This window comes from Anguilla anguilla, chromosome 2 (genome assembly GCF_013347855.1).
Source record: "Anguilla anguilla isolate fAngAng1 chromosome 2, fAngAng1.pri, whole genome shotgun sequence".
NCBI classification, from domain to species: domain Eukaryota; kingdom Metazoa; phylum Chordata; class Actinopteri; order Anguilliformes; family Anguillidae; genus Anguilla; species Anguilla anguilla.
The window spans coordinates 75631262-75653776 of NC_049202.1; the positions used below are offsets into that span (position 1 = coordinate 75631262).

Consider the following 22515-nt stretch of genomic DNA (forward strand, 5'->3'; position numbering starts at 1 on the left):
CGAGTAAAAGTGTATATGATCGAGTCTGTGTAGTGTGTTGTTTTCCCACATCTTTCTGTTTATACATTCGGACTTTGTATCGAGTTTAAAAAGCGCGATCTGAAAAAAGGAGAATAAACAATGAAAAGCTTTTTCTCCGCTCGTGTCTGATTGAGCATAACATTGCGCGTTTACAAACGCTGGACCAGTGTGTGTTAGACGATTAGAGGATAGAGCAACAGTATAGGACACAATGGACTTGTGGAAGAGCAGCAAAAGTTTTGCGTTCGTGTAGGTCTGTGGGTGTTTATCCATAAACAGCTGAGGTGTGTTTCAGTTGCATGGCATTCCGAACAAGAAAGAGAATAATCAATTTGTTTAGTTCATTTTCTGCATATTTTATGTTGCTCGGTCCATCGATCGGTAAATGTTGATGAATCGTGTTCTGCTGATAGTATGGTGAAGGGGTGTAGGGTTGTAAAGCCTTGGAGTGTGATTTCACAAATGGAAGACCTCTAGCGTGGGAAGAGAACGGCATTTCTCTCCACCACTCCGGGCAGAACCCCGCTCCTGAAAACATTAAATGCACAAACAAAATAATAATAACGGCACGAGGTGGGGAGACTTGGGATCAGGATTGGTGTACCCCCTCCCATAATTAATAAAAAGCAAGAAACTGTCCCGAATGTGGAAAAGAGATTAGATGTCGTTCGCCTCCATCAATTTTCTGTTTAATGTCACTGAGCTCCATTGTGGGACAACAGAACGCGTCATCCAGTCATAAATTTGTGATTATAGAGCCTCGAACAGACTGTTGGTTCTATTCGGACGGATTTACTTCGCTCGCAGTGCTCGGGGTCTTTCTGTTTTCCAGTGGAAGCGGGAATTCGAGATACGGACAACTCGCACCCTCGGGTGCAGTTTGGAAAAAAATATATAAATAATCAGCGGTCACAAGTTTACGAATAGGCTAAAACGCAGCCGTACTGCTCATATTCGGTAATTTCTCAGTGTTGTCTGTCGCCAACAGTCTTGCCAACTGTACATGGACAGGCATTGATCGAAAGGAAACTTCTAAAGGTTTTCCATATTTTACCATCCGCTTTTCCAGGATTTTCGGATTGTCCTTTTTTCCCCTATTGCATATCTCGCGTGTATAAATCAATAAGGGATCGTTTTTTCCTGAACGGACTTTCGTATTGATGGGTAGGTGTTTTCTGTTTTACACATTTTAATTGATCATTCTTTTTATGAATGAGATTAGCGTAAAACCTACACTATTTATGAATGCATTTGAACATATAACGCGTCCTTACAAAGCGATTGTACGCGTGCTCGGATGTGCAACTTCCTCATGGCTACAATAGGCTACAATAAACTTCATTTTGAGACAATAGTTAAATGTGACCGATCTGTGTACGTATATATAATAACTTGACGTCTTAAACTACAATTTGTTCACATTGTAGCGTTATTGTCGTTTGCTGTTGAAAGTCCCAACGATGCAGCTTTAAAGAAACTGACAGCATTCTGAAATGTGCTGGCGCGAGACGACACAATTTACAGCCCTGTGGCATTACTTTGGCTTTTTTTTTTTTTTCTTTTTTTCAACGCTGAACTTTCAGCCTAAAATCGTGACACTAAATTAAGAATTGTATACAAACTAATACGTAGAATATGAACATGTTTATACAGAAATGCTGAATTCCTTTTAGTTCGCAAAAACGCACGCAGATGCTACTTGATAACCAACACAGCGATTTTTGGTGTCAATTCGAAGTGTTAAATGGCCTACACAAATACAGCACTCTGTGACGTCCGCTAATCGCAACACAAATGAAATGTTGATATTCATTATTACTGTTATTGTTATTACAATTATTATTATTATTATTATTAGTAGTAGTAGTAGTAGTATTGTTATTACTTGTAGTACTAGTAAATATTTTAAAATATTTTATTTTTTTAGTGTTACAATTAAAACATGTGTCAGAGGTGCGAATTTTTCTGTTATGACCGTTTTCTATGATTCTGTGCATTGTAAATCTTAAATGCTCGCCAACAATGAATTTCAGGTAAGCAATTTACCTTCATCAAATCAAGCGAAATCGACGGATTATGCGCTACTTTATTCCTGCTATGAAAAGCATTTGCTTTTTATTCGCTACTGCAGTGGAACAGTAGGTTTGCATATACGATAATCTGCTTTAGTTTGTGGAAGTTTGGAACCTTGTTTCGTAAAAAAAGGCCATAATACTTGGCGACACCACGCAGGTGTAAATCAAATCTACGTGTTTTTTTTTCAAAACCAGGAAATAACAACCTCGTTAAGCAGAACAATAGATGAGTGCGTAGCTGTAGGAAGTGTGAGTTTTTTATTTTTCATTTTTTTATTCTGTGTAAATCATCAGTTCAATGAACAACCCCGATAAAATGCACGTGTAGCCTACACTTTAATACATATGTGTATTTCACAAGTATAACAAGTATAAGTGCAGAAATGAATGATTTTGTGTTATTATTTTGTACGTTATTTAGGTCACAAGGTCAGTGTGGCTGTAGCCTGATCAAAAAAAGAAAAAAGCTCGAGACGAAGTGTAATGTCTTTGGAGCCATTATGTAACGCATGTAACATACGCGTCAGTGCACGTGGACTTTGGTTTAATTTCGCTTGTTTGTATTACTTGTTGCTTTTGATGACACGATATTGCACTTAAATCGAAACTTGCATACATACAGTATTTTGCGCATTCATGTAATTCAGACGAAGGTCCCTGTCGGGTTGCTAACGGTTTATGCTTTCCTAAAAGAATATCACTGCGACGTGTCTCGAGCTTGGAGATGCGAGTATATGCGTGTGCAGGACAGGTCAGAGATACGTGGCAGCCTTATAATAATAATAATAATAATAATAATAATAATAATAATAATAATAATAATAATAATAATTGTAGTAGTAGTATATTAGTAGTGTTGCTACTACTACTAGCCTATACATTTGTGTGTGCTGCAAATTTAAAGAGGCGATTCCAATGAAAGAACAACCTCGTCAATTCACAGTTCACAACCCAAGGGCAAATATTACTATTATATTACTGAAAGGGCTTCTTCGAATTTAGTAGAATTGAGTTCAAAGTGTGGACTGGCACATAAATCATGGGCGTTGCCGCGTTGCACGACTTAGGCGAGGACATTTCTCAACTGCTTATTCAGTCCACGTTAAACGTACCGTTAAATATATAAAAGATTAATCGGATATTCAACACCGTATAGGCTTCCTGTTTGCACAGATTATTAATAATTAACAGTTGTATAACAAGTAATAAAAGACATACCTATTCTGTTTAAACATTAACCGAAGTGACACCGTTCCCATTGCTGTGGCCCTGTTCCCATTGCTGTGGCCGCCATGGCAAACGCTTAAGACGTACCAAAGGGATTTTCTATAGAGTTTAAAAAGATGACCCCCATGCCCAGAGACGGGATGGAAAGGGTCCTTTTTAAGATATCCCATTAAGTTGATTGATCACGTGCATGATACAAAAAAATCAGTTAGAGATGTGTGGCAGCAGGCAAACTATCATTCTTTCTACGATTTTAATTTACATTGAATTTCACATCACTGGCGACATGAGTCTGGCTGTGCGGTTTCAGTTCCCCAGACCAGTTCGTCTTTAACTTCCGTCAGGAAAGCAAAGGCGTCTTTCGTGTGAGGCCGAGAGCCGCGTTTTACAATTTAGCCTGTAATAAACAGTCCTCCTAATCTCAAGTATGTGCTAAAATCACTCAAGGTTTTCCAAATAATTATCCCAACATTCTCTAAATCATTAAAATGAGTTGTATTCTTATTATTTAGATACCTGTTTCATTGAAATTTGATGCCGCAAGAGCAGCGTGTCGATAACCAAATGGCCCTATGAGGTATGGAGGTAAAAGGGAAAAGTAATTATTTTTCTCATTTTGAAAATGTTTTGTCAGGAATGATTTCCAAAGCTACGTGGCTTCTAGGGCATTTTTTTTTCAAAAGATAGATCAATTCAGGTTATATGCATCTTAAACATGCATGAACACGCTGAGTCACAAGTATGGGACGTGCCTCATTTGCATATCAATTGCGTTTACCCCCCAACACACACACACGTACAGAAGTTGCAGATGCGTTAAATGAAATGTCCACACTGTAAAGACTTCATCTTTATTCCGTGTTTCTGTACTCCTTTATTACGCTGCGCGCAGAAAACTCTAACTTCCCTTTTCAGCCTTTCAGTCAAACGGGTCGTCATGAAGCAGACCTGCCGATGGCTCGTGCCATTTATGAGAGCCGAACCCCAAACTCGCCCAAATTGAATCCAGATTTTCCTATTGATAACCTCACACAAAACCGGCACTAACTCTGCGGGGTGAGCACGCGCGAGCCCTCCTCCGGTGGCGCGCGCTGATTCGGATAACTTTTCCGCTGTTTTGAACCTTTTGCGTTCTGATCATTTCAACAGGCTACGTGTCGCCTTTCAAATTTACAATGAGGTGAAATCTAACTTTACCTGTAGACTACTGCGCTGTTACCCAAGTCATTTATGCGTGGATTTCATGAAAAAGTGTTTTTCTTCTTCAAAAGGTTAAATGAAGTTGGAATGTAGTTATTTCATAGAGTTTTGGAAATATCTGGGACTTCTAATCAAATGAAAACTTTGCCACCACTAGTCTTCATCCTGAGCGCGGAAGTTGCAGGCCAGGGTCGCTGCAGGTCAGGCCTAATCCTGCGGTTTCATTAAACGGACACCATGTGTGTAACACGCAACCTTTTTGGTTGATTGTAGCTCAGTTTGGAGAATAAAAACGCTTTTATTTTATTTTAAGTACATTTCTGCATTCATTCCCTTGTTCTGACTGATATGTGTGCTGTTGTCAATAGGCTGATTAAATCCGTAGAATGTTATGCATTTAATATTTGACATTAATACGGACGGATGATGTAGATTCTCTTTGGAGCCTTGTATTTTTTACAAAATACACCCCTTTGTAACACAAATATTTAAAAAATGTACGCTTATTTGTAATCCATAATGCTGTTCCTGTTAGGGTAGCCGAAATGCTACTAAATTGGTATAATTTCACATGGTTTTGTAAAAAAATGAGTACAACATACATCTAAAGCCTAACGGATGTACTGTTTAATTTATTTATCTTAACTACTGACCAATGCAAAATAAAACTGCTCTGTCTTTCAGAAATGTCTAAATGAATCCATGTTGACTTTATTAGTAATTCAAAACATTTCCACTTCCACTTGACTGAAACACGGCAGCCTAGTACATAATCCTCACAACTATGTCAATCTCAAACATTCGGCCAGGAAATAATCGCACGTTCTTAATGGCACTGGGAAGAAATGTTGAGAGGGCGTCCAAACCTGCAGCCCTAAGGCCGGCAGTCTACATACAGCCATTTTCCGCCATGAGAACTCTATAGAACTCCAAATGTGAATTTGCACGCGCACATTTCGATTGAATTTCCCGCTGTTGTCTTTGGACTGTTAGAGTAAAATAATAGGCCATTCCTAAATCCATAGCACAAACACTCCTTGTCGCTTTACAGGCCTACTGCAGTTAGCCAAATTATTCGAGTAACTCTGACAAAACAACATATTCTAAGGGAATATATTGTTAGTTGATTCGTCAATCTTACGTACCTAAATATAGGGCCATGTTTTATTTACATTAACTAATAGTTTGCATAAAATGCCACGTAGCCAGCTTCGGTACGGTAAGCCTAAACAGTGGCTATGCTTGCGGTATCATATTCCATATTCTTGAAGTGAAAATAATCAAAAGTGATGAGATTTTAAGTATGAAGCGGGTTGCTTAGACGTAGCCGCACGTTTATTCAGTGCACAACAGCTGTTTCATCCGAATGAATTCGTAATAGTCTATTCGAGTATATTCGCACACGTTATGTAATCACTATCGTGTGAACAACTGCGATATCTGGAATTGATAACCGAAAGGCCCAGAAGCACTACCCGTTTCCCGGTTTGCGTCCATTTTCAACAGGGCTAAAAGGAGCGCAGTTTTCCCTCAACATTAATATTGTTCCCTGCAGAATATTACTTTATGGAATTCGTCATCATTAAAGAACATCACAAATATTTTCAACACAATGAAATGCCGGGGGTGCGGGAGGCCTTGGGCTGCGTGGGAACTCAGTGGTTATACTTCGGTACCACTGCTAACCTTCCTGTTGACTGAATGAACCATCGCGTCTCCTCGAAAAATCAGCGCTGAGATCTGCGAATACTCCGGCGCGACGCTCATTTTCCCAATATGACGCTTTTGCGGAATGCGGTCGCCTCGAGTGATCTGTGGAGGGAGATGCTCTCCCTGGGCTCAGGTAGGCCGCTGGGAGGAAGGCCCGGTCGAACAGAATGAAGCGTGTATTGCAACTGTGTATTGCAGCCATCTAGCTTGGGCTGGTGACAATTGCCTTATTCCGGTAGTTGGACGTGGGGTTGGGGTTGGGGGGGGGGGGGGGGGGGATGGGGATGGGGGTAGAGCGAAAGTGTCAATCAGAGACGCTTCATTGATCACGGACAATCCCCTTCTAAGGACTGGTCTGTTTCAAGTGCAATCAGTCAGTCCGCATTAATTACCCCCGCGCCCCACCGTGGGGCAGCTCGCGCTGGCACACAGACCAAGCCACTGCGCGCGCACTAGAGGGAGAGAGAAAGGGGACAGTGTGTGTGTGTGTGTGTTTGTTTGTTTGTTTGCCGTCTATACACGTACCCCCTGTCTTTCAAGACGAGACAAATAAGCAATAAAAATCCCGCAGTAAAAGCCCTTTTTCTTGTCACTAAAGGAATTAAACGCAGATTCTTGATTTAAGTGCTGAACCCTTTGTACTACCGAAGAGGAATTCTTTAGTGTCCCGAAGTCATTAGTCTTACAGACAAAAAGGGGCGGAGACTCGTTTTCTTAATGGTAAATTTATGGAAAAACCAGAAACCTGAAAGAACACGGCCTGTGTTATCACTGCCTGTTATCTCCCCGATTCCTTGTTTGTCTTGGTGTTGAAATTTTGTTTGCAATTTTTGGCTTGGGTGATTTTTTTTTTTTTTGATGAGTTTTTTTTTTACTTTTAAGGGATTTATGTGTGTTTTAGTTGTTTTCGGAATTTTAAACCAATAAAGACACTGCTTATCTCCCTGAATGTGTGTGAGGTTCCGACGCGTTCACGCATTTCACCGGGACTATACGCGTCGAATAGTCAGTTACAGAGAGACCTGACACTATGTCCAGCATTAACGACGCAACACGTCTACGGGCTTTAAGAAAATACAGTCTACGTGCACTTCCTCTCCCTACGTTATTAGCTTTCAGAACAAACAATATTTGTATATGACCTACACACTCTGTATAAGGAACGGGGCGACATAATGCCACAGTTTTATTTTATTAAACACCCCCACCCCCTCTTTAAATATATTGCACACTTTACGGAATCGATTTTCATTAACGAGGAATTGACACGTAGGCTGTGCTGGGAATATGTGTGTGGGCGCGTGTTGCTAGAGCTGGTCGTGCGGCACGAGGGTCAAAACCCAATCCAGCAGAATGTATTATGCTGTAACAGTATTGTCATTAGGAGCGTATGGAAAATGGTAACAAAGTTTAACATTTTTACAAGTAAATCAAGCTTTAACGCACGTCAGGATGCCATTCTTTGGATTTTGAGGGGGAAAACCCTGCGTGCCGCTTTACCAGGCTGAAATGCACGGGGATGTGGGAGTCAAGTTTTCCATGAGATTCTTATGCTGGCGTAAATGTTGTGGAGGTCAATACAGACATAGGCTACACCACAAGGGCAAAAAAGTAGGCCCGGATGTTTTACAAATTTACGCCTGTTCTTAACCTTTTTGGGGAAGTCTAGTTGCTGAACGTTTGGCGAGCTCAGATGTTCTGGATCGGTGAGAGGGTTCATCGCTGGAATTATTCCTTACCCTCTACGCCAAGTCCGCATAAGCGTATAAAGGAAAAATGGATTATATTTCTAAATGTCGTTTATTAAACGGTAGAACTGGCATATTTCCCGCAGTTGATTTAAAAACCTTGACTTTAAATGTAATAATAATACTAATAACAATGCTACTACTATCACATAATTTTTTTTAAAAAAATTCACAAATAATAATAATAATAATGATAATAATAATAATAATAATAATAATAAATATTATTATTATTATTATTATCTGAGTATCGTAAGTGTAGATAGGCCTAGCCTAGTGATAATGATGATCTCACGAGGACTGTATTAAAATACTTATATTATATATATATATGTGAACGACATGAAAGGGATCTTTACATAATTCCACCTGAAAGAAATTTCTTTGCAAAAATACGTTGGGTTCGAGCTGTTAAAATCACGGAAAATTACTGAATGTGTTCTGGCTGTGGGATAAACTGGGATAAAGGTCCTCAATGCATATTGGCAAAGAGTTCTTCATTGTTCTTAATTATCCATAACATTATGTTTTATCTTCCCATATACATTTTATTCTTTGTCATCCACGCGTTGCTGAACTTGTCAAATCTTGCTCGGCACTAAGGTGAGATAAAAATGGAGAAATACCTTAACGAAAACAATATACTAATGCAACAATTAGCGTCTCTTTGTCATTCTAATTTGGACTACGATTTAAATGTACTTACTGCATCTTTAAACCGGTAATTCCAGTTTGTGTTGATGGCTATTATTACAGTTTGTAACTTTTAAAAATCACGCGCAGATATCAACATCACGAAAATTTCTCTTTTTTTTTTTTTTGCAAAATCTTAATATTGTTTACAGAAATGATTCCAGGATACATTGTTTTTTTTTTCGTCTCTCCTCTTTAGAAAAGCCTTCCGATCCCATTCCAATCGCGGCTCAAATCCTGCCGTGTCCACTTATATTTCACAGACGTTCACATTAGCCCTTCGCAATTTTCCATGGAAACCGCGGCGTACGGCTTATACCTGCACGGAGTTTTACTCTCTACTGCTAACTGCTGCGTTCTTATTGCCGCGCGCTAACCCGCACATCTTGCCTCGATATTTTAATACAACATGTAATTTCCCCCCTTTTGCCGTATTCCCTTTGATTTAGTCAAGCGCGAGCCTCCTTTGGCTCTGGGGCCAACGGGGTTCGCCCAGGGGACGCCTTGAAACAGCCCCTCCTTATCTCCTTTCATCGTCCAACTCTGGGCTGCCTTGAAACTGCAGGGCCAGTAATTGCTTTTTTCAGGCAGCCCTGTGTGGACTGGCGAGCAGCCAATCAGAGCCTTGTTTACACTCTGTGATTGACAATGTTCTGGCGCCCTGCCAGCCAATCAAAGGCAGCACTGAGTGAATCCCAGTTTAACGCATTGTATTCTCTCGAAATAGCAGAAGAATCTTGCTGATTTCAGTCCTTCAGGCTCTTTCATTAATAATCATGATAATAATAACTCAGAACTCGGATAAAACAATTTTAATTCAGTAAACAAAGCTTCACGTTCATTCCTAAGATGGGACAAAACTTCACACTCATTCCTAAAACGGGACAAAACTTCACATACATTCCTAAAATGGGACAAAACTTCACACACATTCCTAAAACGGGACAAAACTTCACACACATTCCTAAAACGGGACAAAACTTCACACACATTCCTAAGATGGGACAAAACTTCACACACATTCCTAAGATGGGACAAAACTTCACACACATTCCTAAGACGGGACAAAACTTCACACACATTCCTAAGACGGGACAAAACTTCACACACATTCCTAAGATGGGACAAAACTTCACACACATTCCTAAAACGGGACAAAACTTCACACACATTCCTAAAACGGGACATTTCTGATGGGTAAAGTGCAGGGCCGTGTGTCTCGCCCTTTTGCCCGGATCACCAATGAAAATTATTTTACAGTTTAAATAGTTTTAGCACTCTGCCTGACTGGACACTGAGAACTAAGAAGCAGGCTTGGACAGGACAAGTTGTGTGTGTGTGTGTGTGTGTGTGTGCGCTTGTGTGTTTGTGTGTGAGTGAGTGTGAGTCTCCACACACAGCCTCCACACACACAGCCTCCATGCACAGCCTCACACACATGGCCTCCATACACAGACTCCACGCACAGCCTCCACACACAGCCTCCACACGTGGCCTCCATCCACAGCCTCACACACATAGCCTCCATGCACAGCCTCACACACATGGCCTCCACACACAGCCTCACACACACAGCCTCCACACACACAGCCTCCATGCACAGCCTCACACACATAGCATCCACACACAGCCTCCACACACACAGCCTCCATGCACAGCCTCACACACATAGCCTCCATGCACAGCCTCACACACATAGCCTCCATGCACAGCCTCACACACATAGCCTCCATGCACAGCCTCACACACATGGCCTCCACACACAGCCTCACACACATAGCCTCCATGCACAGCCTCACACACATGGCCTCCACACATAGCCTCAATGCACAGCCTCACACACAGCCTCACACATATAGCCTCCATGCACAGCCTCCACACACAGCCTCACACACATGGCCTCCACACACAGCCTCATACACATAGCCTCCATGTGCAGCCTCCACGCACAGCCTCCTTGGCAGTTGTGCTGATGTTTTGGCTGCGTGACCTAGCTTCAGTTCTGCACTGGCTGGGCCTCAGCTTTTCCACCCTTCTTCCTGTCAGCTGGGAGCAGATGACCTGCGGAACTGACCTGCAGAAATGACCGGCAGGTTTTAATCTGATGCTCTGGTGGCTTTCATTTTGTGAAAGCGTGAGGCAAACCTGCTTTCCTAATCAAGCTCTGAGTCAGAGCCTCTGCTCAGCTAGTGAGTCAGAACATGCCTAACACATTTATAACGTTTGAACTCAGAGTGAGAGTTCTCCAAGTTTTATCCATGTCTTTCCATGATTGTTTAATTTACCCCACGCACCGACGGACAGACTACCTCACGCACCGACGGACAGACTGCTGTGATCAGGTCATTTAAATCTTTAGTAGGCTCAGATACATTAATTGTCAACAACAAATTATATCCGCAGCGTAAACCCGGTTTATATTTCCATTAATGTGACCCTTTTGTTTTTAGTTTCGCACTCTTCTTCCGGTAAGATGCCACCATGGTAGCCGCCATGTAGAGTGTCACGTGTTTTTATTAATTTATATATTGGCTATTCTATTGTGAGCAAATCCTGTTGCTACTAGATTGAATTGGGCCTTAGTGACCGTAAGACAATGCACTCAAGCAGAACGTGGGGTAGTTCTCTCTCAGTGCGGACACATTAACATCGCACGCCTTCATATTTGAGCCAGGCATACTGCGCAGTCGGATAACTTGAATCAAGCGCCCGCCGTTTTGTGTGGTTTGTCCAACTGATACGCCATTGGCTCTGGGAAACACCCAATCGGATGTCTTGTTTATGCCAGGGCAAATGGCACGAGCTCATTACCATGCGGGTATTCGACCAATGGACGACCGTGTCTATCTCTTCCCCCCCACCTTCAGTTGAGTGACAAGAGCTGATCAAGGCACAGAAGGAGAGTCGCGCGAAGGAGGTCCGAGCATTGATTCACTAGAAGCTCGAACTCCGGTGAATCTATATACTCCAACTGCTCACTGCCATCAACAGCAGTCTAGGATGTTACGCTCCGCATTCTTTTTAAAATTCAGTTTCATGCCTTTTTTAAGATGATACATATGTGTTTTTTTAGACATTTTAATCGTTTATTGTAATGCAAGGAATAACTTACCAGTAAGTAATTTATTTATTGTACATTTTTGCGGGTATGATGAGCAACAATAAACAATTGCTTTCATGTGCTATGTTACGGTATTCTTTCTATAATCTGTTTAGGGACCAGTAGACACAGAACTTTTGGAGAGAAGGATAAAGCCAGGAAAAATGTCTTCACACACACACGTGTGTGTGTGTGTATATATATATATATATATATATATATATATATATATATACACACACATAGGCCTATATATAAAATTAGGCTAATATACAAACACACAAATACTGTACTGTACACTTACTGTATTTCAGCATAAATAAACATTAGTACATCCCAAAACTTCTGTTAATAACAGTAATAATAAATAATAATAATTAAAATAATTTAAATATTTTATCCATTTAAGATAAATGCTGTTGTGTTATGCTAATATTTTCTTACACTAATACAGGGCTTGATTTTGGTCATATCCATGTTTTTTGAAGACCAAACACGTATTGATCAGTTTGAGAGAGAAGCAAAGAGGAGCGAAACTAAACATATTCTTAAAACAACCAAGGATTAATAACGAAAAAACATCAAAGCAAATGACGTTTCACGTAAACGGTTATTTTTTACAAAGTGCTACACTACTACAGGGAGTGTATGGTTGTTAGAATAGGCGCGTCTCTCCCGCGAGGCGGGGGAGTTTCCATTTGTATCCCGGGCGAAGTGAAGCCCCACCCGGCCGCTGTAGTCATTAACGGCGCCTTGCTTGCGAGATGCGGTCTCAAACACACATAATCGTTGGTTTAAATTGTTGCTTTTGGGGTCAGTACACATCTTCACACGAGATGAGCATTTTAATTAACTTCGAGAGGTTTTTTTTAAACGAAGAAAAAATTATATTTTTCTTCATGAAAGAAAATAAGACTCGAGACATTCCCTTGATTAAGCAAGCAGGTCAAGAAAGCATAATTATTGTACCTTACAATGTGTACTTCCACGACAAAAGTGCATCAGAGTAATTTAACTTCGGAAACAGTTAACATTCCGATATAGCAAGAAAGAATTGCTTTTTTTAACGCGAGGCTAATTGTATGTCCCCTCGGCTGAGGGATCGCCGTTGGTACGTCGAGCTGTTTTGCTGTGTTGCAAATTAGCGTCATCGTAACTGCCAGTGCTCAGCAGTTTAGAGTGTCCTCGCTTTTCTTTAATAAAGGCAAAACGTTTAGAAATTGCGTTGATCGCTTTTTCAATGGCGCGATTAATATACTATACAGTGTGTAGTGGAGGTACACATTTATACGATTGCCCGTGATTCCATTAGGCTGAAACAGAAACCCCTATTAGCAGAAATTTGCACGTCTTGAACTATATACTGTATATATATATATATATATATATATATATCCGTGTTTTGACACACCGATATAAAGTGTTTTGTATGACACATCGATACAGAAATAAATGTGTGTATATTACTTGTGTTTTTAAACCACATAGGCCTAATATTCAGAAAGTATTATTGAGAATTCGTGGTCACAAAGTATTTATCTATTTTTGTCTTTAATCATCAAAAAGTTACCGTACGTGTTTTTTTTTTTTTTTTTAAACTCAACGAAATATGCATGTTAAGTCGTAGCACATGCATGTTGTAACAAGACATTTATGTATACACGCCGTTTTATAGACTCATTAGTAGATTCAGACGTTTAAATACGTAATGACATTCGACAGTAGGCCCAGTTTTCGTGCAAAGACGCTCTCAGATGGTTTGGTTTGTTAGAGTCGGTAGGCCTTCTCATTGTGTACGCTTCCCATTTCCGCTAAACTGTGCGAAATGTTCTCACTATCTGCTCGGGGAGTAATGTTCTAATGCATTCAATGAATTAGTACTCATTAGGTATACCGAACGTGCGATATATATATATAATTTTTATTTTTAATTGTTTTTTTTGTAAAAGTTCTGTAAGTCGCTCTGGATAAGAGCGTCTGCTAAATGTAATTTAATGTTTTGTTCTGGTGAATACAATAAATGTAGGCCTAAAGGCATCACGCATTCCACGTTCGGTACTATATGTAGTACTCAGATGGTCCATTCATGTTTTGGTGATCATTTTGACGCTCCATGCTGTTAACAAGGTGGCGTATATATATATATATATATATATATATATATATATATATATATATATATATAATCACACACAATACAAGCTAAAAAGGTGGGGTAAAACTTCATATCAGCACTTTCCTCAGAGAGCGTTTGCACAGGAAAGCAGCTGTATGCGGTAGCATATTCACTGTTTAAATGTCTGCGATGTACCGGCCATGGACGTTGGGCTATTTTTATTTTTATTTTTTTAAGGAACAGAAGCAATGCATGCACCCAAGGCCACAATCAACCAGAAGATTCCCAACATAAAATCTACCACAGCTTCAAATTTGATATTTTATTTCATTTATTCTACTTTTCTTGAAGGCTGTGCCCTTGTGAATTTGAAATCTTTTATTTTTTCAGTTTTACACTTAAGTTGCATTCCCCCCTTTCTTTTCTAGGGGTATTAAGACTCCCGCCAGGCTGTTGGGTACAATCGGGGGCAAAGGGGACGAGATTGGGGGTTCTGCAGTATTTGGGGCGAATCGTATCCTGCGCTCATCGACTAACAGCTTCCTTTCAAATAGAGAGAAAAAAAAGAAAACCGTAACATCGCCTTACACTGACAGCGCATGTGCTGCGTGTCCATGTCAGAAGAGCACAAACACTAAAGTTGTCATTATTGTTGCTCTGTCTTCCGTATGTTCTTTCTTCAGACGCCTTTTTTGCTTCTCACTTGCAGAAAATGTTCGGGAGGAACTTTTTCGGCGGGGGATGCCAGCAGCCAGTCGACCTAGCCGGACACCTGAAAGAGGATTATAATATCAGGGTGCCGTTTGATGCTCTTGGGGTTTCCACCCGTCGGATTGCGGATTAACCGGCTTCCCCCATCATGGGAGGACGCGCTTTCGGGCCTCCACCCCACGCGCTGCCCGAGCGCGGCGCGTTGGTTCCGCGCGTGGCCTCTCGGGTTGCTCCTGTCGGACACAGTTCCGTGCAGCACCCTGGCCGCTTTCAGCCTGGGAAATACTACCCATCTGCCGTGCCGATGGCTCCGCATTCAGGTCGGTGCAAGTGCTCGGTTATTGTTTAAAAAAAACGTCTTAAACTCTTAAACGCGCACGCTCTCGTTGAAGCGGATATTTGTGAACTTTTGGTTACAATTTGTGCAATGTCAGGTTTCCATTGCCTCCCCAAAATGTTATTTCAGGGAAACCCTATCGCTTTGGAGCCAAACAGCAATTTATTGGAAAAGGAAATTAGTTCGACAGAATAGCCATTTTGTAAATTGGCTTTTGCTGTAGATTTTTTATGTGCCAATTTCAGTCAATATTATTAACTTTTATTAAACTGTTTACTGCTCTTTTTCACGCGTTTGTCATAAAAGTGACGAGGCTTGTAGAATTAGGTAGCTACAGCTTGTATGAAAGACGGGGCGAATAAAAAAGACATATCAAGCATGTTTAATTTCGCAGAGATCACTGGTAATTCAAGTATCTTTTAAAACACCGCCTGAAAGATACAGTAATTACTGCTGCGTTAATTAAATAAATTATATTTTACCAAGAACGCTCCACTAAATGTTCTGTGCAGTTTGATTAGACGGCTAGAGCTCATTAAGCCTATATTTTAAGAAACTCTGGTTACCTTTTCCTGGAAACGTTAGGCTATTTTTTATTTTTTTATTTAACGATGCCAATTTAATTATTCTGTGTTGCTTCAATCCTCTTGTCACTTTTCGGTCTGATTTTAGTTGCGGAAGTTGACTTGTGGCGCAAAGGTCGCTGTTCGTAGTGCTGGTGATGTGGCCGGGTGCGAATGGGTTGACATTGCATGAATTAGGTTTAACAAGTGGCCTTGGTGTCCTGGAGGCGGTGGAGGTATCAACGGATAATTTGCATATTGAAAGCTGTCTAGGCTTCTGTGTGAGCACGTAGGATCCTGGGCTAGTGCTGAAATGAAATGAAAGAGATGTGTCTGACTTCGCTTATCATATAAGTATCGCTATATCTCCTAGATAGGTTGACCAATCACATGGCATTGCGGCCATCGAAAAAACGCTATTTATGAACAGCAAACATTTGGTTTGCCCTCCCCCTCCCCCCAAAGAAAGAAAAAAGAAGAAAAAACTACCTTCAAAATCTAATTTGTATGAAGATTTGTAAATCGTACGCCTCAGTGATTGCAGTGTAGTTGTTAAGGGGTTGGACTTTTAATGGGAAATTTACAGGTTTGATTCTCAGGTTGGGTAATCGCCGTAGTATTTTCATTCCCGAGCTAGATATTTACTGTGAATGGCCTCCATTAGTACCCAGCTGTGTTAATGTATACTACCTGGGCTTGTGTAAGAGCATCTATCGAGTCAACATTGTTTTGAAGACGCCCGCATCGCTTTTATACACATTAATCTAGAGGCACCAGCTACATCAGTTTCTAACTGGAAATCAACAACCACGATTAATATGCAATTAATGATTAGGATTAATTATATGTGCCCTTATACAGGCGTATCTGCTGTTGTACGGTGTACTGGAAGCCGGTTAATAACACAAACTGAGATCAGTGCAGTGGAGCCACTGGTAGAATTTATTGTAGAATTTGCATAATGCATCACATGAAAATAACCGCCGCACTTAAAAGTCTTTACTGTCGAGGGAACTTCCTTGAGCGCGCGGAGATAAAACGCGCTAAGTCCTATGACATTTGGTAATTATGCCGTTAGCATTGTAGCTAATTATCATAACAGCAATGGACAACGAGTAACCGTTGAGTAAATTAATTATCTGTCATAATGGCTGATTCAGATGTGTGTGTGTGGTGTGTGTGCCCGCGTTAGTGCGTGTATAGTAGTAGAGGTTGCTTTTGATTCTTATTTTTAAATTTCTTATTAAACTAATGCTTTGTTAATTTAAGTACTGTAGATTGAAGCTGTAGTTTTGAAAATTTGATCAAGTATTTTAGCTTTTTGCAGAAAATGAAAAAATTAGTTTTTGCAGAAGTCCTCATATTACCCTGTGTGTGCTTCATTCACTCATGACAGAACTTTATTTACTCTAAGAGAAACATGCTTTCCAATATCTAAACTGAGAGAGAGAGAGAGAGTCTGTGTGTGTGTGTGTGTGTGTGTGTGTGTGTGTGTGGTTTGCTGTTTACCTGGAGGATCAGCTTCTCTGGGGTGGGGGTGGCTGCTCGGGCTTGCTGACCCCTGTGGTGCTCACTGTGTGGCATATTGAGAAGGCCTGCCCCCCCCCCCCCTCCGCCCCCCCCCCAACCACGTTGCCCCTTCAATGCCAACATTGCACCAGTTCCACAATAGAAACGAAAGAACCATCGAAAACAAGAATCTCCTTTTGTGAACACGTTTATGTCATTTAAAAAGGTGTTTCCTTTCACCATGAGTAGCTCATGAAGCTGTACGGCTCGGGGACAGTGCTGGCCTTTAATGCGCTCTCAGGGAGGAGACAGGCGTCTGACACGCAGTGCATGGGTCTGAACTCTCATTCAGGCCCTCCCGTCTGTCTAACTGCCTGTTTGTCCCAGACAAATAACTCCTTTCGGTTAAAATGTGGATGGTTCTGAAATTTGGGGGGGGCTTAGATCAAAGAGGAATCTTTTTGGCAGAGGGGGAAAGACTACAGTTCTCACCCTTGTTTATTTTAGTTTGTGTATTGAATTTCAAGCGCTCGACAGATGTATTCACAAACAGACACTGTTCAGATCGATTTTCCCTGTTTTCGATCTGAACAGTGTCTGTTTGTGAATACATCTGTCGAGCGCTTGAAATTCAGAGTGATTGATTGACTGGTTGTGTGGCAGATCCCCTGAGGCTTAAGATCCATCAGGGGAAGCAGGTGACCTCTGGGGGGGGAGGGGGTAGCAGGACGGGGGTGATGTAGTCCTACTCGATGGCTTTCTTCCTCTTGCTTGCAGATTGCGGGACACCTAGTGGAACTGTGTCATAGTGCCCCTCCCTGCAGGTGTCATGGTAACTGTCATAGTGCCCCTCACTGCAGGTGTCCTGGTAACTGTGTCATAGTACCCCTCACTGCAGGTGTCATGGTGACTGTGTCATAGTGCCTCTCACTGCAGGTATGCAGGTCTCATGGTAATTGTGTAGCAGACGCGGTGTGGCGGAGCAGTGTTTCTGAGGCTGGCTCTGAGCTCTGTTTCTCAGGCTGGCTCTGGGCTCTGTTTCTCAGGGTGGCTCTGGGCTCTGTTTCTCAGGGTGGCTCTGGGCTCTGTTTCTCAGGCTGGCTCTGGGCTCTGTTTCTCAGGCTGACTCTGGGCTCTGTTTCTCAGGCTGACTCTGGGCTCTGTTTCTCAGGCTGGCTCTGAGCTCTGTTTCTCAGGCTGGCTCTGGGCTCTGTTTTTCAGGCTGGCTCTGGGCTCTGTTTCTCAGGCTGGCTCTGAGCTCTGTTTCGCAGGCTGGCTCTGGGCTCTGTTTCTCAGGCTGGCTCTGAGCTCTGTTTCTCAGGCTGGCTCTGGGCTCTGTTTCTCAGGCTGGCTCTGAGCTCTGTTTCTCAGGCTGGCTCTGGGCTCTGTTTCTCAGGCTGGCTCTGGGCTCTGTTTCTCAGGCTATGTAAAGTGACTCTGTTCTCTGTTTCTCAGGCTGTGTAAAGTGACTGCTCTGTTAATCAGGCTATGTAAAGCGACTCTGGGCTCTGTTTTTCAGGCTGGCTCTGTTTCTCAAGCTATGTAAAGCGACTCTGGGCTCTGTTTTTCAGGTTGGCTCTGTTTCTCAGGCTGTGTAAAGTGACTTTGTGCTCTGTTTCTCAGGCAGTGTAAAGTGACCCCGGGGTCTGTTTCTCAGGCTGTGTAAAGTGACTTTGTGTTCTGTCTCTCAGGCTGTGTAAAGTGACTCTGTGCTCTGTTTTTCAGGAAGTGTAAATCGACTCTGGGCTCTGTTTCTCAGGCTGTGTAAAGTGACTCTGGGCTCTGTTTCTCAGGCTGTGTAAAGTGACTTTGTGCTCTGTTTCTCAGGCAGTGTAAAGTGACTCTGTGCTCTGTTTTTCAGGAAGTGTAAAGCGACTCTGGGCTCTGTTTCTCAGGCTGTGTAAAGTGACTGCTCTGTTAATCAGGCTATGTAAAGCGACTCTGGGCTCTGTTTTTCAGGCTGGCTCTGTTTCTCAAGCTATGTAAAGCGACCCTGGGCTCTGTTTTTCAGGTTGGCTCTGTTTCTCAGGCAGTGTAAAGTGAATTTGTGCTCTGTTTCTCAGGCAATGTAAAGTGACCCCGGGGTCTGTTTCTCAGGCTGTGTAAAGTGACGTTGTGCTCTGTCTCTCAGGCTGTGTAAAGTGACTCTGTGCTCTGTTTTTCAGGAAGTGTAAAGCGACTCTGGGCTCTGTTTCTCAGGCTGTGTAAAGTGACTTTGTGCTCTGTTTCTCAGGCAGTGTAAAGTGACTCTGTGCTCTGTTTTTCAGGAAGTGTAAAGTGACTCTGGGCTCTGTTTCTCAGTCTGTCTCTGTTTCTCAGGCAGTGGGCTCTGTTTCTCAGGCTGTGTAAAGTGACTCTGGGCTCTGTTTCTCAGGCAGTGTAAAGCGACTCTGGGCTCTGTTTCTCAGGCTGTGTAAAGCGACTCTGGGCTCTGTTTCTCAGGCTGTGTAAAGTGACTCTGGGCTCTGTCTCTCAGGCAGTGTAAAGCGACTCTGGGCTCTGTTTGTCGGGCTGTGTAAAGTGACTTTGTGCCCTGTCTCTCAGGCAGTGTAAAGTGACTCTGTGCTCTGTTTTTCAGGAAGTGTAAAGTGACTCTGGGCTCTGTTTCTCAGTCTGTCTCTGTTTCTCAGGCAGTGGGCTCTGTTTCTCAGGCAGTGTAAAGTGACTCTGGGCTCTGTTTCTCAGGCAGTGTAAAGCGACTCTGGGCTCTGTTTCTCAGGCTGTGTAAAGCGACTCTGGGCTCTGTTTCTCAGGCTGTGTAAAGTGACTCTGGGCTCTGTTTCTCAGGCAGTGTAAAGCGACTCTGGGCTCTGTTTCTCAGGCTGTGCAAAGTGACATTGTGCTCTGTTTCTAAGGCTGTGCAAAGTGACTCTGCGCTCTGTTTTTCAGGCAGTGTAAAGCGACTCTGGGCTCTGTTTCTCAGGCTGTGTAAAGTGACTCTGGGCTCTGTTTCTCAGGCAGTGTAAAGTGACTCTGTGCTCTGTTTCTCAGGCAGTGTGAAGTGACTCTGGGCTTTCTTTCTCAGGCAGTGTAAAGTGACTCTGGGCTCTGTTTTTCAGGCAGTGTAAAGTGACTCTGTGCTCCGTTTCTCATGTAGTGTAAAGTGACTCTGTGCTCTGTTTCTCAGGCAGTGTAAAGTGACTCTGGGCTCTGTTTCTCAGGCAGTGTAAAGTGACTCTGGGATCTGTTTCTCAGGCAGTGTAAAGTGACTCTGGGCTCTGTTTCTCAGACTGTGCAAAGTGACATTGTACTCTGTTTCTCAGGCTGTGTAAAGTGACTCTGGGCTCTGTTTCTCAGGCAGTGTAAAGTGACTCTGTGCTCTGTTTCTCAGGCAGTGTGAAGTGACTCTGGGCTTTCTTTCCCAGGCAGTGTAAAGTGACTCTGGGCTCTGTTTCTCAGGCAGTGTAAAGTGACTCTGCTCCGTTTCTCATGTAGTGTAAAGTGACTCTGGGCTCTGTTTTTCAGGCAGTGTAAAGTGACTCTGGGCTCTGTTTCTCAGGCAGTGTAAAGTGACTCTGGGATCTGTTTCTCAGGCTGGCTCTGTTTCTCAGTCTGTGTCTGTTTCTCAGGCAGTGTAAAGTGACTCTGGGCTCTGTTTCTCAGGCTGTGTAAAGTGATTCTGGGCTCTGTTTCTCAGGCAGTGTAAAGTGACTCTGGGCTCTGTTTCTCAGGCAGTGTAAAGTGACTCTGGGCTCTGTTTCTCAGGCAGTGTAAAGTGACTTTGTGCTCTGTTTCTCAGGCTGTGTAAAGTGACTCTGGGCTCTGTTTCTCAGGCAGTGTAAAGCGACTCTGGGCTCTGTTTCTCAGGCTGGCTCTGTTTCTCAGTCTGTCTCTGTTTCTCAGGCAGTGTAAAGTGACTCTGGGCTCTGTTTCTCAGGCAGTGTAAAGTGACTCTGGGATCGTTTTCTCAGGCAGTGTAAAGTGACTCTGGGCTCTGTTTCTCAGGCAGTGTAAAGTGACTCTGGGCTCTGTTTCTCAGGCTGTGTAAAGTGACTCTGGGCTCTGTTTCTCAGGCAGTGTAAAGTGACTCTGGGCTCTGTTTCTCAGGCAGTGTAAAGTGACTCTGGGCTCTGTTTCTCAGGCAGTGTAAAGCGACTCTGGGCTCTGTTTCTCAGGCAGTGTAAAGTGACTCTGTGCTCCGTTTCTCATGTAGTGTAAAGTGACTCTGGGCTCTGTTTCTCAGGCAGTGTAAAGTGACTCTGGGCTCTGTTTCTCAGTCTGTCTCTGTTTCTCAGGCAGTGTAAAGTGACTCTGGGCTCTGTTTCTCAGGCAGTGTAAAGTGACTCTGGGCTCTGTTTCTCAGGCAGTGTAAAGTGACTCTGGGCTCTGTTTTTCAGGCAGTGTAAAGTGACTCTGGGATCGTTTTCTCAGGCTGTCTCTGTTTCTCAGGCTGTGTAAAGCGACTCTGGGCTGGGAGCTTTGATTTCGGAGCCAGATCCTAAAATACTCTCTTAGGCTGATTTTGGGAGCTGGCAGAGGGCCGAGGGGACCGCTGGCGGGAGCTGTGCAGTCTGGTGCGGGACGGAGCGCCCAAAACCACACGAGTGCTGCTGCTCCCCTGCCCCACCCTACATTCTGCCCCGCCCTGCTGTCTGCCCCGCCCTGCTGGAAGTAACACATCCTCCCCATCATGTGTGTGTGTATGTGTGTGTGTGTGTGTGTGTGTGTGTGCATGTGTGCGTGTGTGTGTGTATGTGGGTATGTGTGTATGTGGGCCTGTGTGTGCGTGTGTGTATGTGTGTATGTGGGCTTGTGTGTGCGTGTGTGTATGTGTGTATGCGTGTGCCTGCGTGTGCATGCGTGTGCATGCGTGTGTGCATGTGCTTATGTGTATGTGTATGCGCGCACGTGTGCATGTGTGTGAGTGTGTTAGCAGTATTATGATGGACAGCCTTTATCTATACAAGCCCAGCTCCAGTGAGAACAGGAAGTGTGTATGAGAGAAGAGTACAGGGAAACATCTGGCAGTTCCAGCTCTCTCATCTCCTCCCCACATCTCTCTCTCATCTCTCTGTCCACCATCTCTCTTTCTCTTATCTCTCTTCCCCACATCTCTCTCATCTCTCTGTCCACCATCTCTCTCTCTTATCTCTCTTCCCCTCATCCATCGCTCATCTCCTTCCCACATCTCTCTCATCTCTCTGTCCACCATCTCTCTTTCTCTTATCTCTCTTCCCCACATCCATCTCTCATCTCTCTGTCCACATCTCTCTCATCTCTCTGTCCACCATCTCTCTTTCTTGTATCTCTCTTCCCCACATCTCTCTCTCATCTATCTGTCCACCATCTCTCTTTCTCTTATCTCTCTTCCCCTCATCCATCGCTCATTTCCTCCCCACATCTCTCTCTCATCTCTCTTCCCCCCATCCATCTCTCGTCTCTCTGTCCACATCTCTCTCTCATCTCTTTGTCCAATATGCTATTTGTGTGGCAGACTAAGACGGGATGAAAACAAGATTGTTTTTGGCTGTGTGCTGTGTGCTGGGTTATGTGCTGGTTTGAGTG

At 43.0% G+C, this 22515-nt stretch overlaps 1 protein-coding gene across 1 annotated transcript in view; it reads left to right on the forward strand.

Moving 5' to 3' along the window:
• The first annotated feature begins 11553 nt into the window (after positions 1-11553).
• Positions 11554-22515, forward strand: part of bahcc1b (BAH domain and coiled-coil containing 1b) — a 56896-nt gene continuing 45934 nt past the window's right edge. The window contains 2 exon segments of the mRNA XM_035405485.1: positions 11554-11788; positions 14600-14921. Of these exon segments, the coding sequence (XP_035261376.1) occupies positions 14750-14921 (172 nt within the window). The 5' untranslated portion in view covers positions 11554-11788; positions 14600-14749.